We start from the raw sequence: 21,324 nt of genomic DNA on the forward strand, positions 1-21,324 counted from the left end.
TTACTTTATAGGCACATCATAAAACCAAATGATTTATTAACACATATTTATTATTATTTTTTAATACATAATATGTGTTAACATATTTTAACACTTTTTTTTTAACACATATCACCAATTCTTAGACATAAAGATTATTTTGTAATCTGGTGAAGGAATCTAATAGCTTTCCTGGGAGATCTCTTTCCAGTTCATTCCACTTCTGACGAGTACTGGCTATCAAAACCCCTTTATAATCAATTGAAATTAACTTCCTGTAACTTCTACCTGTTTGTTCTAGTTATGTCAATTAAAGCTACACAGAACAAGTCTATTTTTTTTTTTTATCCAATTGACAATTTTTCAGATATCCAAGGAAATCTTGCTTCCTCTTACTTTTCTGTAGACCAGCCCCATATTCTTCAGCTTTACTGGCTTTTTCTCCTCCTGGTCACTTTCCTGAACACTCTGTGGTGTGTTCATGTCCCTCTTGAATTATGTACCTAGTATTGCATACAGTGGCAAACACAGGTTGAAGCAGTACTATTATTTCCCGTAATCTGGATGATATACTCTATGAAAGCTTAAAATTGAATTCGGTTTGGGCTTCCATGGTGGCACAGTGGTTGAGAGTCCGCCTGCCGATGGAGGGGACACGGGTTCGTGCCCCGGTCCGGGAAGATCCCACATGTCGCAGAGCAGCTGGGCCCTTGAGCCATGGCCTCGGAGCCTGTGCATCCGGAGCCTGTGCTCCGCAACGGGAGAGGCCACAACAGTGAGAGGCCCGCGTACCGCCAAAAAAAAAAAAAAAAATTGCAAACACATGAAAGAATGCTCAACATCATTAATCATTAGAGAAATGCAAATCAAAACTACAATGAGATATCATCTCACACCAGTCAGAATGGCCATCATCAAAAAATCAAGAAACAATAAATGCTGGAGAGGGTGTGGAGAAAAGGGGACACTCTTGCACTGCTGGTGGGAATGTGAATTGGTTCAGCCACTGTGGAGAACAGTATGGAGGTTCCTTAAAAAACTACAAATAGAATTACCATATGACCCAGCAATCCCACTACTTGGCATATACCCTGAGAAAACCAAAATTCAAAGAGAGTCATGTACCAAAATGTTCATTGCAGCTCTATTTACAATAGCCAGGACATGGAAACAACCTAAGCGCCCATCATCGGATGAATGGATAAAGAAGATGTGGCACATATACACAATGGAATATTACTCAGCCTTAAAAAGAAATGAAATTGAGCTATTTGTAATGAGATGGATAGACCTAGAATCTGTCATACAGAGTGAAGTAAGTCAGAAAGACAAAGACAAATACCGTATGCTAACACATATATATGGAATTTAAGGGAAAAAAATGTCATGAAGAACCTAGGGGTAAGATAGGAATAAAGACGCAGACCTACTGGAGAACGGACTTAAGGATATGGGGAGGGGGAAGGGTGAGTTTTGACAGGGCGAGAGAGAGTCATGGACATATACACACTAACAAACGTAGTAAGGTAGATAGCTGGGGGGGAAGCAGCCGCAAGGCACAGGGATATTAGCTCGGTGCTTTGTGACAGCCTGGAAGGGTGGGATGGGGAGAGTGGGAGGGAGGGAGACGCAAGAGGGAAGACATATGGGAACATATGTATATGTATAGCTGATTCACTTTGTTGTAAAGCAGAAACTAACACACCATTGTAAAGCAATTATACCCCAATAAAGATGTTTAAAAAAAAAAAAAAAAATTGAATTCAGTTTTTTGATAACTGTATCATACTACTGTCTTGTCTTAAGCTTGTAGGCAACTGAAAATTCCCTCATCGTTTTCATACAACTGTCCCACTCAATTTCCCCATCTTTTTTTTTTTGCTGTACGCGGGCCTCTCACTGTTGTGGCCTCTCCCGTTGCGGAGCACAGGCTCCGGACGCGCAGGCTCAGCGGCCATGGCTCACGGGCCCAGCCGCTCCGCGGCATGTGGCATCTTCCCGGACCGGGGCACGAACCCGTGTCCCCTCCATCAGCAGGCGGACTCTCAACCACTGCGCCACCAGGGAAGCCCAATTTCCCCATCTTTATTTGAACAACTGCTTCTCTCCCCCACCCTCAAATGCAAGTTTTTAGTTTTATGTTGTTTTTCCTTTGTTAGCATGTAAAGCCATTCTGCTAACTTTTTCTATCATCTCTCTATTGATGCGTTCTCCCTTATGCCAGCAGGAGTTTAGCAAACATGTCTTCTTTATCTTTCAAATCCTTGAAAATGTTGAACACTCCTTTGAAGATCACCTTCTAGATTTGACACCAAATCATTTATTAACAAAAAGCAAGTTTATGAATGCACTTTTATCCAGGTAGAACATTTTGTTATTTTTAAATTCTGTTGCTTCAAGTTCATCAGTGAGCATGTATCTCTTTGTGTGACTCACTTTTAGCCTTTAAGATTATTAGATCTGGCATGATGGGGGAATGACTAGCAGATACTCAGGTGAGAGCCAGCTTTTCTTCAGCTTTCTCTAACCACTGTTGACAGAGTTGATCTCTCCTTTCTGTGTCCATGTCCCATTCATTTTCTGTATATCTTAACCACAGCACTTACCATATTGCATTAATATATTGGCTTACCTCTCTGATTTCTCTGAGCGTAAGACCTTGGCTTCATCTTTTTTTTTTAACTTTTTATGTTATATTGGAGTATAGCTGATTAACAATACTGTGATAGTTTCAGGTGCACAGCAAAGCAACTCAGCCATGCATATACATGTATCCATTCTCTCCCAGACTCCCCTCCCAGGCTTCATCTTCTTTTTTGCCCTGTATCTGGTATAATGCTGACTTGATATATAATAAACACTTCACAAACGCTTGTTGTAATATACTGTTTATTTTTGTGTTTGACCTGGCGTTTTTCTAAGATTCTTCTTGGTTTATATCTAGAAAATTCGAGTCCTTGAAGCTGAGAGAGAGAAGAATGCTTATCGCCTCACAGAGAAGGACAAAGAAATACAGCAACTCAGAGACGAGCTGAAAGCCAAACACAGCACTACTGCATTGCTTGAACAGCTGGAAGAGAAAACAAAGGAAGGTGAAAGGAGGGAACAGCTGTTGAAATCCTTGTCTGAAGAGACAGATGCATTAAAAAAACAGTTGTCTGCTACAACTGCAAGACTTGCTGAATTTGAAGGCAAAGCTGATACACTTCGTTTATCACAGGTACTAATATCTTTAAACCCAGATTTTTAAAATCTTTTCTGATACAGTTTGTAATTCTTATGGAGAATGAGTTTGTTAAAACATGCTTGGCAAATGGTGAAACAGTATAGTATACTAACAGGTTCCTTTTTTTTTTTATAGCCTGGTACTTCTCCGTAAGCAAAAATAGGTAATATGGCTCCCTCCACTCCCCACACCATTGTGTTATGCAAGGGAGTATTCAGAATACTGAATCCGCTGTGTATCTACAACAGCCAGGAAGATTTTGTTGAGTTCTTTTTTCTATAGTTTGTATTGTGAAAACAATAGGCTTCATTTTTTGGTTGTTTTTCTTATTTGAGATACCCAGTTAAAATATCAAGTATGCTTTTTTCCTAACTGTACATGCTTTTTCTCTCTCTCTTTTGTTTTAGCATCACTAGTGTAGCAAAAAGAGCAAGGATTTGTGGGTAGGCAGATCCGAGTTCAGATCTTTGTTCTTCCACTTGCTAGCTGTGTGACTCTGAACAAATTCCTTAACCTCTCTAGCCTTGGAGACAATGCTAGAATTCACCAGACCCCTCTCCTAAACCTCAATTTCCACATCAGTAAAATCAGGGTAAGAATACTGGAGATTAAATGTTACAATATATGTAAATAGCCTAGCAGAGTGCCTGGCATGTAGTAAGTGCTAAATAAGTGGTTTCTTATTGATCAGACCTTTGATTCTTTTGGAAATTTGGACATTTGAATAATACTAATACTACAACTATTAATACCACCTACAGAAGAAAATCTACGGCTTTCAGATACAATATGTCAACGATGTTAAGGGTCTTTCTACTTTATCTCCCCTTTAGAGCACCTATAATTTATGTGTACTCTCATAGATGGGCAATTGAGTGTTTCTACAGATGAGCTTTTCTAGAGAATTTCCATAGAACTGAAACTCATGAAACATTATAGTCAGGTCCTACGTGGTTGACTAAACCTTTACTTAAAGCTCAAGAATTAGTTTCTTTTGAAGGTGGAAATGTTAATCTTGGTAGAAATGATAATTTTTAAAATGTATTCTTATAATAATTGTTGAATACCCACTACTCATTTCTGTATTAGTCAGCATGTCTAATTGCCTAACAACCGACCTCCAGATCTCAGAGTCTTATATGAAAAATGATTATTTTTCCCTCATGTCACAGCCTAGTGCAGGTTGGAGTGGAGGAGGCTTTGCTCCACATAGGCATTCAGAGATCCACGTTCCTTCCTTCTAGTGGCTCCCCCATCCCTCAGGGTGCAGTCCTCCACCAGATCCGCTATACACAGCTGTGGGCTAGACAGCATGTGGAGAATTGGGGGAGCGTGTGAGGTCTAGGCCTGGGAATGGCATATCTCACTTTTGCTCACGTTCCATTGGACAGAATTCAGTCTCATGACCTCACTAACCACAGGGAAGTCTGGGAAATGTAGTCCACAATGTGCCCAGGGAGAAAGGAAAGGGATTTGATGAACTATATCATAGTTTCTACCTAAAGGACTAAATTGAGAGGGAGAAAGGGCTACATACTAGGGTGGCTAGAGCATCTTTGGAGAAAAAAATATTTTGAGCTTCTTTGCCATCCTTCATATACATCTCTTTCCTTATAGCTGTTAAAAAACTGAAATACAGCTTTTTATGAGTTTTGTTGACTAGCCTGGGTACCTTACCACCTACTTCCCCTCTTTTTTTTTCCTTTATGAGAAAATGAAGAAAAAAGAGGGGACAGATTATGTTTTGAGTTCTATATGAATGAATACTAATTAATACTATTGCTAATACAAATATAATTCTAGAAAACAACTTTTGTCTTTTATTTGCCAATTTAATATTTTCCAGATTTCATTTAAATAGCCCAGCTGTTTTGTCTCCTTCTGGTGAAAATCAGTGGGCTGTTCATATGCACTGAGGGCTATACTGGGGTCCAGGTGACCTCAGAGGTCAAATTAGGTATGAAATCTCAGGGTTTCCAATCTGCTTAGAAAGCTTCCAGGACATCTAAATTCTTCTCTGCTACCTATCACCTGGCATATACCAGATCTGGATTTCGGGATGCCCCTGTGAAGTATACTGTATTATTATGAAACTAAATATAATGAGGAAACTTCTGTTGTTAAATTTATGATGTTAACTAATATTGATTTACTTGTAGACTGTGGCTACAAGTTGCTTCAATTCATCAATGAGTAATATTCATGAAATGGAAATACAGCTGAAAGATGTAAGTTCATTTTTCTTTTATTAAGTTATGACTAAAGAGGACTACTTCATTTATTATCAAATTTCATGGAAATTGACAGCAGTAATGCTCTGGTTTGAAAAAAATCTTTTGAGGACATGGAGAAATGAATGGTTTGAGATCATCTCTCTAGGTTACTACTACCTTTAAGTCTCTTTCCAGGCATTCAAGAGGGCTAGTTCCTCTAAGTATGGACTCTTTAGGATAGAAAGCCCTAGAAATCACCCATTTTTACCAAATACCTCAACAGTATCCCTTCTTCACCTAAATCTAATTTGCTCAACTATTTTATTATTATAATGTAATTTAACTTGTAGGTTTTTTTTTTCTTTTTGTTTATCCATGCAAAATGTACTCTTTAGTTTGAAATTATTCCCTTGGAACCAGGGTTTGCTTTCATAGTTTGAAAAGGAAACACATTCTTTGTGTATTCAATGTTTCTTTTTCCTAGAATTTGATATGAGGTTATTTTAGATATATGGTAAAGCTGTATTACAAACTTATGTCTTAAATGGATTGGTGAGTTTCATTGGAAATTAAATAAATTGGGGACACAGGACTACTATTCACATTGTACTTTTTCAAGTTTTAAGATTAGATATGCAAAGTATGAAATTCTTGATTTAATTATTGGGTCAGTAGGTAGATATTGTGATTCCAGAAATATTACTATCCTGTCTATCCTGATCTAGGTATGCTCTTAAGATTCCTGTTTTATCTTATCTAGCAGGTGTACCTTGAGGTCTATTTAATCTTCAAAAGAAGAATTTAAATCTGTTGAGTGTCTGTATAACTGGGTACCACATACCCTTATCAAAGTAATTTACCTAGAGGTAACAGAAATACAGAAGAAACATAATTCTTAAAATACTATCAAAATAAGTTTTTTGTATGTCATATACTATCCCCAGCATCTACAAAATTGGAAAGAATGACTAAAGGGAATCTTGCGAAGTTTCTTGAATTTCACTAGTGTCTCGTTTAGCAAAGTACCTGAAAATAGATGCTGTTTTCTTACACTCGGGTAATTTTTAGGCTTCTCAGTGCTAACTGCTTCAAAGAGCAACTAAAGTTATTTTTGTGTAATGACGATTGGTCTGGGGTAGAACCTGAGATTCTCCATTTCCAGTAAGCTTCAGGTGCTGCTGCTACTGTTAGTGGTCTGAAGACCACCCTTTAAGAACCATTAAATTACATTTGGGGAGCAGGAGGTGGTTTAACTCTGGTTACCCCTTTGGAGTCTCAGCAGATCTCTTAGAGCAGGAGGAGAATTATAGTTGGAGGGTTTAGGAGCAGGGAGAGAGAAATCTCACTCTTTAGAGTCTGCAGTGTCACAGCATTGGTTTTGGGGAGCTCAGCAATGCTAATCCTACACCCTCTGCAAAGCTCCCACAAAACTTCCTTTAGAAGTTTGCTCACCTATTTTAAGAATCAGTATTTGTTATGCTAAAATAATCTTAAGGCCGAGCTGTATCATTCCTCAGCTACCATTTAGGTCTGGCTGATATTTTGAAATAATTACACGGAGTTAATGCTGTAAACATTCTTCAGTGTCAGTAACTTTGACACCGAATAGCTAAAAATCCGTTTTTTTTGGCGGTACGCGGGCCTCTCACTGTTGTGGCCTCTCCGGTTGTGGACCACAGACTCCAGACACGCAGGCTCAGCGGCCATGGCTCACGGGCCCAGCCGCTCCGTGGCATGTGGGATCTTCCTGGACCGGGGCACGAACCCTTGTCCCCTGCATCGGCAGGCGGACTCTCAACTACTGCGCCACCAGGGAAGCCCTAAAAGTCAGTTTTAATAGGCATTTCTTGCTCTTGATTTTAAAAATCTGATTTTTAGGGAATTCCCTGGTGGTCCAGTGGTTAGGACTGTCAGCTTCCACTGCAGGGGACACAGGTTCAATCCCTGGTTGGAGAGCTAAGATCCCAAAAGCTGTGCAGTGAGGCCAAAAAAAAAAAAGGAAAATCTGATTTTTTTAAAATGAAAGCTGCTTTATTTTTGGTTGCATTGAGTCTTCGTTTCTGTTCGAGGGCTTTCTCTAGTTGCGGCGAGTGGGGGCCACTCTTCATCGCGGTGCGCGGGCCTTTCACTGTCGTGGCCTCTCTTGTTGTGGAACACAGGCTCCAGACGCGCAGGATCAGCGGCCATGGCTCACAGGCCCAGCCGCGCCGCGGCATGTGGGATCTTCCCAGACCGGGGCACGAACCCGTGTCCCCTGCATCGGCAGGCAGACTCTCAACCACTGCGTCACCAGGGAAGCCCGGAAAATCTGATTTTTAAACATAGAATTATGGAAGATAAATAATAATTATTTAAAATTTTTTATTTGGAAAAAATTCAAATTTACAGAAAAGTTACAAGAATGGAAAATGGTACATAGAACCCCACATACTCTTTACCAAAATTGAACTATTTTTGGGACTCCCCTGGTGGCGAAGTGGTTAAGAATCCACCTGCTAATGCAGGGGACACGGGTTCAATCCCTGGTCCGGGAAGATTCCCACATGCCGTGGAGCAGCTAAGCCTGTGCACCACAGCTACTGAGCCTGCTCTCTGGAGCCCGTGAGCCACAACTGCTGAGCCCATGTGCGGCAATTACTGAAGCCCACGCGCCTAGAGCCCGTGCTCGGCAACAAGAGAAGGCACTGAAATGAGAGGCCCGCGCACTGCAGTGAAGAGTAGCCCCCGCTCGCCGCAATTGGAGAAAGCCCGTGTGCAGCAACATAGACCCAACGCAGGCAAAAATAAATATATAAAATAAATTTTTAAAAAATTGAACTATTGTTAACATTTTACCCCATTTGATATTTTCTCTTTCAATCCCCACCCCCATCCACACACACACAGATATAATTTTTTTTTTTTTTTAATTTGGCTGCATTGGGTCCTCGTTGCTATGCGTGGGCTTTTCTCTAGTTGCGGAGAGTGGGGGCTACTCTTTGATGTGGTGCACGGTTTCTCACTGCGGTGGCTTCTCCTGCTGTGGAGCACGGGCTCTAGGCACATGGGCTTCAGTAGTTGTGGCACACGGGCTCAGTAGTTGTGGTTCGAGGGCTCTAGAGCACAGGCTCAGTAGTTGTGGCACATGGGCTTAGTTGCTCCATGGCATGTGGAATCTTCCCAGACCAGGGCTCAAACCCGTGTCCCCTGCATTGGCAGGTGGATTCTTAACTGCTGCACCACGAGGGAAGTCCAGTATTTTTTTCTGAACCATAAAATAGTTGCATATATCTACAGCCCTTTAAGCCTATATACTTTAATGTATTTTCCTAAGAATGAGGATACTCTTTTTTTTTTTTGAGGATACTCTCTTACATGACTCCAGTACGGATAGCAACTTTAATAAATTTAACATGGACACAATACTTGTATGTAATCTACCATCCATATTCCGGTTTTGTCAATTGATGCACATTTTTTCTTCCTCCAATACAGGCTCACATTTCAATCTATATTAGAGTTTTTGCCCAAAGAATATTTAATGGATCCCTGCCAAAGCAGGAGGAAGAGCTTTAGTAGCATTCCATACAGCTTCACTTTTGCCCACTCCTGTTCTGTATTTTTACTGATAACTTGGATGGAAATGGTAAATGCATGTCTAACAAATGTGTAGATGACACAAAGCTGGAAGAGATAACTAATGCGAGGAGGACTCTAAGGATACAAAACTCATAATGTCAGCATTCACTGATAGCTATCAAATCCATTTATTATTGATTCTATAAAGAAATGAAAGAGTAGATGCAAAGAGTCAGTGAGGTCAGAAGTAAGGAAGTGTTTACTACTTTATTGAAGTAACATCGCCATCACGTGGCCCTTTAGAATATTGTCTCTCTCGTGCTCGCTTTGGCAGCACGTATACTGAAATTGGAACGATACAGAGAAGATTAGCACGGCCCCTGTGCAAAGATGACATGCAAATTCGTGAAGCAGTCCATATTTTAAAAAAAAAAGAATATTGTCTCTCATATCTTAAACCAATATAGTTTTGTTTCTCCTACTTAAGTAATGTATAGACAGATTCATTTAAAAGAAGAAAATTTTCATGACCATCCAACATTGACTTAAATTATTTATATTAAAATATTGCTTAAATACGGACATATTTTAAATTCGGTATAAAGTTAGGTATCTTTAGCATCTAACAATGATTTATAAGTATTAGGATATATGCATGCTTTTTGAGTGGTACAATGCTACATCTCTTATAAATTAAATTTGAGTGTATAAAACAGAGTGGCTCTACAGTATCTCTGCTTGATAAATGAACTCTTCAGCTATATGAGGAAAACTAATGTTACAACTGCCTGACGGGTGCAGAGAGAAGAGTGGCTGTGGGGAGGGCCCTGGACTAAGTCATTGATTCCAGAGGCTGCCTCTGTCTTCCTAATCCATTTCCTAATTTTATAGAGAACAGACACTGAAAATCCTTTAAGCCCCATACCTGGAAGCTTTGCTCATGAGTTTGTAGGATACTTGTGGAAGCAGCCTAGCAAAGGTTGGAGGAACTCTCTAGACTTAGAGTTTCCCTATATAGAGATCTTTTTGGACATAGAGCTCAACTGCCTGTATCTTTTTTTTTTTTTTCATTTTAACATCTTTATTGGAGTATAATTGCTTTACAATGGTATGTTAGTTTCAGCTTCACAACAAAATGAATCAGTTATATATATACATATGTTCCCATGTCTCTTCCCGCTTGCGTCTCCCTCCCTCCCACCCTCCCTATCCCACCCCTCAAGGCGGTCACAAAGCACCGAGCTGATCTCCCTGTGCTATGCGGCTGCTTCCCACTAGCTATCTACCTTACGTTTGGTAGTGTATATATGTCCGTACCTCTCTCTTGCTTTGTCACAGTTTACCCTTCCCCCTCCCCATAGCCTCAAGTCCATTCTCTAGTAAGTCTGTGTCTTTATTCCTGTTTCACCCCTAGGTTTTTCATGACATTTTTTTCCCCCTTATATTCCATATATATGTGTTAGCATACGGTATTTGTCTTTCTCTTTCTGACTTATTTCACTCTGTATGACAGACTCTAGGTCTATCCACCTCATTACAAATAGCTCAATTTCGTTTCTTTTTATGGCTGAGTAATATTCCATTGTATATATGTGTCACATCTTCTTTATCCATTCATCTGATGATGGACACTTAGGTTGTTTCCATCTGTGCGCTATTGTAAATAGAGCTGCAATGAACATTTTGGTACATGACTCTTTTTGAATTATGGTTTTCTCAGGGTATGTGCCCAGTAGTGGGATTGCTGGGTCATATGGTGGTTCTATTTGTAGTTTTTTAAGGAACCTCCATACTGTTCTCCATAGTGGCTGTATCAATTTACATTCCCACCAACAGTGTAAGAGGGTTCCCTTTCTCCACACCCTCTCCAGCATTTATTGTTTCTAGATTTTTTGATGATGGCCATTCTGACTGGTGTGAGATGATATCTCATTGTAGTTTTGATTTGCATTTCTCTAATGATTAGTGATGTTGAGCATTCTTTTATGTGTTTGTTGGCAGTCTGTAAATCTTCTTTGGAGAAATGTCTATTTAGGTCTTCTGCCCATTTTTGGATTGGGTTGTTTGCTTTTTTGTTATTAAGCTGCATGAGCTGCTTATAAATTTTGGAGATTAATCCTTTGTCAGTTGCTTCATTTGCAAATATTTTCTCCCACTCTGAGGGTTGTCTTTTGGTCTTGATTATGGTTTCCTTTGCTGCACAAAAGCTTTTAACTTTCATTAGGTCCCACTTGTTTATTTTTGTTTTCATTTCCATTTCTCTAGGAGGTGGATCAAAAAGGACCTTGCTGTGATTTATGTCATAGAGTGTCCTACCTATGTTTTCCTCTAAGAGTTTGATAGTTTCTGGCCTTACATTTAGGTCTTTAATCCATTTTGAGCTTATTTTTGTGTATGGTGTTAGGGAGTGATCTAATCTCATACTTTTACATGTAGCTGTCCAGTTTTCCCAGCACCACTTATTGAAGAGGCTGTCCTTTCTCCACTGTACATTCCTGCCTCCTTTATCAAAGATAAGGTGACCATATGTGCGTGGGTTTATCTCTGGGCTTTCTATCCTGTTCCATTGATCTATATTTCTATTTTTGTGCCAGTACCATACTGTCTTGATTACTGTAGCTTTGTAGTATAGTCTGAAGTCAGGAATCCTGATTCCTCGAGCTCCGTTTTTTGTTCTCAAGATTGCTTTGGCTATTCGCGGTCTTTTGTGTTTCCATACAAATTGTGAAATTTTTTGTTCTAGTTCTGTGAAAAATGCCAGTGGTAGTTTGATAGGGATTGCATTGAATCTGTAGATTGCTTTGGGTAGTAGAGTCATTTTCACAATGTTGATTCTTCCAATCCAAGAACATGGTATATCTCTCCATCTATTTGTATCATCTTTAATTTCTTTCATCAGTGTCTTATAGTTTTCTGCAAACAGGTCTTTTGTCTCCTTAGGTAGGTTTATTCCTAGATATTTTATTCTTTTTGTTGCAATGGTAAATGGGAGTGTTTTCTTGATTTCACTTTCAGATTTTTCATCCTTAGTGTATAGGAATGCTATAGATTTCTGTGCATTAATTTTGTATCCTGCTACTTTACCAAATTCATTGATTAGCTCTAGTAGTTTTCTGGTAGCATCTTTAGGATTCTCTATGTATAGTATCATGTCATCTGCAAAGAGTGACAGCTTTACTTCGTCTTTTCCGATTTGGATTCCTTTTATTTCCTTTTCTTCTCTGATTGCTGTGGCTAAAACTTCCAAAACTATGTTGAATAAGAGTGGTGAGAGTGAGCAACCTTGTCTTGTTCCTGATCTTAGTGGAAATGCTTTCAGTTTTTCACCATTGAGGACGATGTTGGCTGTGGGTTTGTCATATATGGCCTTCATTATGTTGAGGAAAGTTCCCTCTATGCCTACTTTCTGCAGGGTTTTTATCATAAATGGGTGTTGAATTTTGTCAAAAGCTTTCTCTGCATGTATTGAGATGATCATATGGTTTTTCTCCTTCAATTTGTTAATATGATGTATCACGTTGATTGATTTGCATATATTGAAGAATCCTTGCATTCCTGGAATAAACCCCACTTGATCATGGTGTATGATCCGTTTAATGTGCTGTTGGATTCTGTTTGCTAGTATTTTGTTGAGGATTTTTGCATCTATGTTCATCAGTGATATTGGCCTGTAGTTTTCTTTCTTTGTGACATCCTTGTCTGGTTTTGGTATCAGGGTGATGGTGGCCTCGTAGAATGAGTTTGGTAGTGTTCCTCCCTCTGCTATATTTTGGAAGAGTTTGAGAAGGATAGGTGATAGCTCTTCTCTAAATGTTTGATAGAATTCGCCTGGGAATCCATCTGGTCCTGGGCTTTTGCTTGTTGGAAGATTTTTAATCACAGTTTCAATTTCAGTGCTTGTGATTGGTCTGTTCATATTTTCTATTTCTTCCTGATTCAGTCTTGGCAGGTTGTGCCTTTCTAAGAATTTGTCCATTTCTTCCAGGTTGTCCATTTTATTGGCATAGAGTTGCTTGTAGTAATCTCTCATGATCTTTTGTATTTCTGCTGTGTCAGTTGTTACTTCTTTTTCATTTCTAATTCTATTGATTTCAGTCTTTCCCTTTTTTTCTTGATGAGTCTGGCTAATGGTTTATCAATTTTGTTTATCCTTTCAAAGAACCAGCTTTTAGTTTTATTGATCTTTGCTATCATTTCCTTCATTTCTTTTTCATTTATTTCTGATCTGATTTTTATGATTTCTTTCCTTCTGCTAACTTTAGGGTTTTTTTGTTCTTCTTTCTCTAATTGCTTTAGGTGCCAGGTTAGGTTGTTTATTCGAGATGTTTCCTATTTCTTAAGGTAGGGTTGTATTGCTATAAACTTCCCTCTTAGAACTGCTTTTGCTGCATCCCATAGATTTTGAGTCGTCGTGTCTCCATTGTCATTTATTTCTAGGTATTTTTTGATTTCCTCTTTGATTTCTTCAGTGATCACTCCGTTATTAAGTAGTGTATTGTTTAGCCTCCATGTGTTTGTATTTTTTACAGATCTTTTCCTGTAATTGATATCTAGTCTCATAGCGTTGCAGTCAGAAAAGATACTTGATACAATTTCAGTTTTCTTAAATTTACCAAGGCTTGATTTGTGACCCCAAGATATGATCTATCCTGGAGAACGTTCCATGAGCACTTGAGAAAAATGTGTATTCTGTTGTTTTTGGATGGAATGTCCTATAAATATCAATTAAGTCCATCTTGTTTAATGTATCATTTAAAGCTTGTGTTTCCTTATTTATTTTCATTTTGGATGATCTGTCCATTGGTGAAAGTGGGGTGTTAAAGTCCCCTAATATGAATGTGTTACTGTCGATTTCCCCTTTTATGGCTGTTAGTATTTGCCTTATGTATTGAGGTGCTCCTATGTTGGGTGCATAAATATTTACAATTGTTATATCTTCTTCTTGGATCGATCCCTTGATCATTATGTAGTGTCCTTCTTTGTCTCTTCTAATAGTCTTTATTTTAAAGTCTATTTTGTCTGATATGAGAATTGCTACTCCAGCTTTCTTTTGGTTTCCATTTGCATGAAATACCTTTTTCCATCCCCTTACTTTCAGTCTGTATGTGTCTCTAGGTCTGAAGTGGGTCTCTTGTAGACAGCAAATATATGCATCTTGTTTTTGTATCCATTTAGCCAATCTGTGTCTTTTGGTGGGAGCATTTAGTCCATTTACATTTAAGGTAATTATCGATATGTATGTTCCCATTCCCATTTTCTTAATTGTTTTGGGTTCGTTATTGTAGGTCTTTTCCTTCTTTTGTGTTTCTTGCCTAGAGAAGTTCCTTTAGCAGTTGTTGTAGAGCTGGTTTGGTGGTGCTGAACTCTCTCAGCTTTTGCTTGTCTGTAAAGGTTTTTTTTGTTTGTTTGTTTTTTTTTTTTTTTTTTTTTGCGGTATGTGGGCCTCTCACTGTTGTGGCCTCCCCCGTTACGGAGCACAGGCTCCAGACGCGCAGGCTCAGCGGCCATGGCTCATGGTCCCAGCCGCTCCACGGCATGTGGGATCTTCCCGGATCGGGGCACGAACCCGTGTCCCCCGCATCGGCAGGCGGACTCTCAACCACTGTGCCACCAGGGAAGCCCTGTAAAGGTTTTAATTTCTCCATCAAATCTGAATGAGATCCTTGCTGGGTAGAGTAATCTTGGTTGCAGGTTTTTCCTCCTTCATCACTTTCAATATGTCCTGCCACTCCCTTCTGGCTTGCAGAGTTTCTGCTGAAAGATCAGCTGTTAACCTTATGGGGATTCCCTTGTGTGTTATTTGTTGTTTTTCCCTTGCTGCTTTTAATATGCTTTCTTTGTATTTAATTTTTGACAGTTTGATTAATATGTGTCTTGGTGTATTTCTCCTTGGATTTTTCCTGTATGGGACTCTCTGTGCTTCCTGGACTTGATTAACTATTTCCTTTCCCATATTAGGGAAGTTTTCAACTATAATCTCTTCAAATATTTTCTCAGTCCCTTTCTTTTTCTCTTCTTCTTCTGGAACCCCTATAATTCGAATGTTCGTGCACTTAATGTTGTCCCAGAGGTCTCTGAGACTGTCCTCAGTTCTTTTCATTCTTTTTTCTGCTCTGCATTAGTTATTTCCACTATTTTATCTTCCAGGTCACTTATCCGTTCTTCTGCCTCAGTTATTCTGCTATTGATCCCATCTAGAGTATTTTTCATTTCATTTATTGTGTTGTTCGTCATTGTTTGTTTCATCTTTAGTTCTTCTAGGTCCTTGTTAACTGTTTCTTGTATTTTGTCTATTCTATTTCCAAGATTTTGGATCATCTTTGCTATCATTATTCTGAATTCTTTTTCAGGTAGACTGCCTATTTCCTCTTCATTTGTTAGGTCTGGTGGGTTTTTATCTTGCTCCTTCATCTGCTGTGTGTTTTTCTGTCTTTTCATTTTGCTTATCTTACTGTGTTTGGGGTCTCCTTTTTGCAGGCTGCAGGTTCGTAGTTCCCGTTGTTTTTGGTGTCTGTCCCCAGTGGCTAAGGTTGGTTCAGTGGGTTGTGTAGGCTTCCTGGTGGAGGGTACTAGTGCCTGTGTTCTGGTGGATGAGGCTGGATCTTGTCTTTCTGGTGGGCAGGTCCACGTCTGGTGGTGTGTTTCGGGGTGTCTGTAGACTTATTATGATTTTGGGCAGCCTCTCTGCTAATGGGTGGGGTTGTGTTCCTGTCTTGCTAGTTGTTTGGCATAGGATGTCCAGCACTGTAGCTTGCTGGTCGTTGAGTGAAGCTGGGTGCTGGCGTTAAGATGGAGATCTCTGGGAGATTTTCGCCGTTTGATATTATGTGCAGCTGGGAGGCCTCTTGCGGACCAGTGTCCTGAAGGTGGCTCTCCCACCTCAGAGGCACAGCACTAACTCCTGGCTGCAGCACCAAGAGCCTTTCATCCACACGGCTCCTTAATTTGGGATGATTCATTGTCTATTCATGTATTCCACAGATGCAGGTTACATCAAGTTGATTGTGGAGCTTTAATCCGCTGCTTCTGAGGCTGCTGGGAGAGATTTCCCTTTCTCTTCTTTGTTCTCACAGCTCCCAGGGCCTCAGCTTTGGATTTGGCCCCGCCTGTGCGTGTAGGGCGCCGGAGGGCGTCTGTTCTTTGCTCAGACAGGACGGGGTTAAAGGAGCCGCTGATTTGGAGGCTCTGGCTCACTCAGGCCGGGGCGGGGGGCGGGGGGGGGGGTAGGGAGGGGCACGGAGTGCGGGGCGGGCCTGCGGCAGCAGAGGCCAGGGTGACTTTGCCAGCCTGAGTTGCGCCGTGCGTTCTCCCGGGGGAGTTGTCCCTGGATCCCGGGACCCTGGCAGTGGCAGGCTGCCCAGGCTCCCCAGAAGGGGGCTGTGGATAGTGACCTGTGTTCGCACACAGGCTTCTTGGTGGCGGCAGCAGCGGCCTTAGCGTCTCATGTCTGTCTGTGGGGTCCGCACTTTTAGCCGCGGCTCGTGCCCGTCTCTGGAGCTCCTTTAAGCAGCGTTCTTAATCCCCTCTCCTCGCGCACCAGGAAATAAAGAGGGAAGAAAAAGTCTCTTGCCTCTTCGGCAGGTCCAGACTTTTCCCCTGCCTGTATATTTTAAAAAGTATTATTATTTATTTATTTACTTATGGCTGCGTTGGGTCCTCATTGCTGCACACGGGCTTTCTCTAGTTGTGGTGAGCGGGGGCTACTCTTCATTGCGGTGGCTTCTCTTGTTGCGGAGCACGGGCTCTAGGTGTGTGGGCTTCAGTAGTTGTGGCTCGCGGGCTCTAGAGTGCAGGCTCAGTAGTTGTGGTTTATGGGCTTAGTTGCTCTGCGGCATGTGGGATCTTCCTGGTCCAGGGCTTGAACCCGTGTCCCTGCATTGGCAGGTGGATTTTTTTTTTTTAATATGTGATTACTTGTTGGGGTGTAATCTTTTTTTTTTTTAATTTTATTTATGTTTTGGCTGTGTTGGGTCTTCGTTGCTGCACGCGGGCTCTCTCTAGTTGTGGCGAGTGGGGACTACTCTTCGTTGCGGTGTGTGGGCTTCTCATTGTGGTGCCTTCTCTTTGTTGCAGAGCACGGACTCTAGGTGCACAGGCCTCAGTAGTTGTGGCTCGCGGACTCTAGAGTGCAGGCTCAGTAGTTGTGACACATAGTTGCTCTGCGGCATGTGGGATCTTCCCAGACCAGGGATCGAACCTGCATCCCCTGCATTGGCACGCAGATTCTTAACCACTGCACCACCATGGAAGTCCCTGCCTGTGTCTTTGTTTTTTTTTTTTTCCTGCGGTACGCGGGCCTCTCACTGTTGTGGCCTCTCCCGTTGCGGAGCACAGACTCCGGATGCGCAGGCTCAGCGGCCATGGCTCACGGGCCCAGGCGCTCCGTGGCATGTGGGATCTTCCCAGACCAGGGCACGAACCCTTGTCCCCTGCATCGGCAGGCGGACTCTCAACCACTGGGCCACCAGGGAAGCCCCCTGCCTGTATCTTTAAAGGATGAAAATTCCTACCTGAAAGAAGATGCCCTGATATGCAACCAAAAACTTCCAGTATGTTCTTACCACTTATCCCTTCTCACCCTTATAGAGTGAGATTGCGGGGCAGGGCGCAGGAGCCCCTCCTTTTACAGTGTACCTATAACAAATGCAGGATGATTCATAAAGAATTGAACACTTCTGAAAATGTATTCCAGTATGTATATGTTACTTCAGTAGAGTTACACCATGCAACTTTTTAAAGAACTTTGTGTTTTTGCCATCTCTTTCTGGCAGCCCTGAAGGTTAAGAAGTTACACATCCTGGCTGCCACACTTTTATCACTGATAATAGTAAATTCTAACAGGTCTGAGATGAATTATGTCACAAAGGATACATATTATACACTTGTAAGATTATAGAAATAGTTGTGATAGTTCCATTACGCATTACTTAATGAGTAATCGATTTTTGAAAATGTTTTATTCTTTTTGAATCACTCTAAATGTATTGTTGTACTGTGTGTAAGGAACTGCTAGATTCTTTCCTGCCCTCTCCTCTTCCCTGAACACTCACAAACTCTGGTTTGGGGCTACAAGGCTTGCTGGTTCTTGCAGCCATTGTTTCCCCACCCCATGTTGTCAACATCATTCACAAACATTTATCAGGCAGCCACTGGCTACGGAAACAGTGAACACAAACAAGGAACTGTGAAAGAAAATATCTAAACAAGCCTGTGCTCAGCTGTCCAGAGGGCTCAAGATGTAGTTACGATAAGAAGTATCATCAAGAAGCAATCAAGGGCTTCCCTGGTGGCGCAGTGGTTGAGAGTCCGCCTGCCGATGCAGGGGACGCAGGTTCGTGCCCCGGTCTGGGAGGATCCCATGTGCCGCGGAGCAGCTGGGCCCGTGGGCCATGGCCGCTGGGCTTGCGCATCTGGACCCTGTGCTCCGGCAACGGGAGAGGCCGCAACAGTGAGAGGCCCACGTACTGCAAAGAAACAAACAAACAAACAGCAATCAAGGTCATGAGTATAAGATGCCAAATAGATTGAGTGGACATGAAAATCGCTATTGGCTTAGGAAGGAGAGGAAGCTTAATGAGGACAGTTATGGTGAGAAGCCTTGAAAGACAAGCTGGATTCATCAGAACTTGATGAAAATGTAGTATTTAAGTGGGCAGGTAACATAAGAAGGGGTTCTAGGACACTCTGTACAGAGGGAAGAGGCACAGAGGGTGTGCACAGTTGTGTAGACAACAAGGCAACAGTGGAGGAGAGGAAAGGCCAGGCTGCGACCTGAAGAGATGGGGGCAGCGGATGGTGTACAATTTTAATGTCAGCCTAAGGGAACATAGCTACGCTTCAGCAAGTGGTGTCCTGAAACTTTAAAATATTCTCAGTTATTTAATATAATTAGAACAACCTAGCACTTTGGGAGACTGAGGAAGAGATTGAACTGAACTTATTAGCAGTAACTATTTTAACTCAGAATACTGAGTTATCGTTGTATTAACTGACTTAAAGCTTTTGGTCATGGCCCCCATCTTCTCTCATTCTTCTCAATGGGAAAATCACCTTCCAACTGAGGATTTCTAAATCTCCAAATGATCAGGGTTTACCAAGACCCAGCAGTGAATCATTGCTCAAGTAGGTATTACTGTGGGGATAGACAGGTGATAGCATGGGCAGCAGGGACAGAGGGCTCAGTACCGATGAGCTTGGCCATTGTGAAAGGGTGTTAGCATCACTGTGTGCACCTCCTCCTGGGGCCCTTCATCCATAACATTTTATGCATGTGACATCAGGTTTAGCTGTGCATGCTCTCTTTACACAAAGAGTAATTGAGACATTTCCCCAGCCTCCCGGTAACATGGAACGAAAGGGAGGCGGTCCCATCCTCTGGGACTGAAGACCTAGATTGGAAAGGAGAGAGGAGTTATAATCTCATTGTATGTTGGTGCTACAGTATAAGAATTTCAAGACTTTTTTTCCTCTAGTACCCACAAGTGAATTGTCTTCTTTGCTAGCTTTCAACCTGAGTCTACGCCCTGCTTTCAGTAACAACAATGAAAGCTGTTACTGGCAAAACAGGAGGTATGGATGAGGGGAGGAGGTATGTACAGTTGCTGGGGATGCCCCAGCAGGCTCCTTTGGCTTTACCTTTGACTGAATTTGCAAGGATCCAGTGGTTAAGAGAAGTGAGAGTTAGAATCAGAAGATATATGAACTTGTCCTAGTTAATAATCAAAATATCAATAGATTTTTTTTTTTTTTGCGGTACGTGGGCCTCTCACTGTTGTGGCCTCTCCCGTTGCGGAGCACGGGCTCCGGACACACAGGCTCAGCGGCCATGGCTCACGGACCCAGCCACTCCGCGGCATGTGAGATCTTCCCAGACTGGGACACGAACCCGTGTCCCCTGCATCGGCAGGCGGACTCTCAATCACTGCGCCACCAGGGAAGCCCTCAATAGAATTTTTCATTAAGAAATTTTATAAATCTATACACCTCTGTCCATATCTTCTACCTTGTTGTATCCACTAAAGTTAATGTAGCTTCTTTTTTTTAAATATGAAACTTCATTCAATTTTTTAAAATGTATTTTATATTATTTTATTTATTTATATATATTTTTTTGCGGTACACAGGCCTCTCACTGTTGTGGCCTCTCCCGTTGCGGAGCACAGGCTCCGGACATGCAGGCTCAGCAGCCATGGCTCACGGGCCCAGCCACTCCACAGCATGTGGGATCTTCCCGGACCGGGGCACGAACCCGCGTCCCCTGCATCGGCAGGCGGACTCTCAACCACTGCGCCAACAGGGAAGCCCTATGTATTTTATTTATTTATTTAGGCTGCGTTGGGTCTTCGTTGCTGTGCGTGGGCTTTCTTTAGTTGAGGCGAGTGGGGGGCTACTCTCCGTTGTGGTGCGAGGGCTTCTCATTGCCGTGGCTTCTCTTGTTGCGGAGCACAGGCTCTAGGCGTGCGGGCTTCAGTAGTTGTGGCATGCGGGCTCAGTGGTTGTGGCTCGCAGGCTCTGGAGCACAGGCTCAGTAGTTGTGGCACACGGGCTTAGTTGCTCCACAGCATGTGGGATCTTCCCGGACCAGGGCTCAAACCCGTGTCCCCTGCATTGGCAGGCGGATTCTTAACCACTACGCCACCAGGGAAGCCCTTAATGTAGCTTCTTATGTGAATATTTTGCTAATGTCTTGCCACAGATCAGGTGGTATGATCCACAGAAAATGTAGATGTGATTTTATAAAATTTTCCACCTTGTGCTAGGTGGCTGGTAAGGCATCATCTAGTTTCTTGCAGGAAAGATGTAACTGAAATGAAAAACTAATATTAGCAGTAACAGTAAAGTGAATCACTTTCCCTCTTACCAGCTAACTTAAACAGACACTGCTTATTTTATTAATATTATCCCATCATTCAAATAATTTCTTGACTACACATTGTATGCAAAAGCTGTAAATCTCTTGGAAAAGCATGGTCTGCCACTTCAAGGAGCTTACTATTTGAGAGAAACAGCAAACACAGAAAAAAGCTGAAGATGGTTGGTAAAATAATTTTTTAAAATATGTAGACATATGTATATATATATAACAACTGAGTTCATAAGCCCCTATACAAACCAGATGAATGGTCCCAATTTGGGATTTTTGAGTTCTAAAAGATGTAAAAGATGAAAATTGGTGATAAGGAGAGAGGGTGGTATTTAAGTTTGAGATGGAGTTAGCAGTGCAAACAGTTTATTGGGGAGCGACATCTGTGAAAGGAAAAGGAAGGCAGCAGGACTGGACAGGGACACCGTCAGGCCAGGATGCAAACCTGACAGAGCCTCTGTCCACCCTGTGGAGAGCTCCCAGGC

The 21,324-nt window shown here is 41.7% G+C and overlaps 1 protein-coding gene and 1 non-coding gene across 5 annotated transcripts in view; both read left to right on the forward strand.

Annotated features, from left to right (window-relative positions):
• The window catches only part of CEP55 (centrosomal protein 55), a 31,653-nt gene that overhangs the window by 2,429 nt on the left and 7,900 nt on the right, over nucleotides 1–21,324 (forward strand). For all 4 annotated transcript variants that reach the window (XM_032607263.1, XM_032607264.1, XM_032607261.1 and 1 more), the window contains exons 3-4: nucleotides 2,924–3,199; nucleotides 5,365–5,433. In XM_032607263.1, the coding sequence (XP_032463154.1) occupies nucleotides 2,924–3,199; nucleotides 5,365–5,433 (345 nt within the window). The remainder of the gene's footprint in view (nucleotides 1–2,923; nucleotides 3,200–5,364; nucleotides 5,434–21,324) is intronic.
• On the forward strand, nucleotides 9,295–9,401 carry LOC116742092. Its single transcript, XR_004346363.1, has one exon. It is a non-coding gene; the product is annotated as a U6 spliceosomal RNA (small nuclear RNA).

This window comes from Phocoena sinus, chromosome 16, assembly GCF_008692025.1.
Source record: "Phocoena sinus isolate mPhoSin1 chromosome 16, mPhoSin1.pri, whole genome shotgun sequence".
Taxonomy (NCBI): Eukaryota; Metazoa; Chordata; class Mammalia; order Artiodactyla; family Phocoenidae; genus Phocoena; species Phocoena sinus.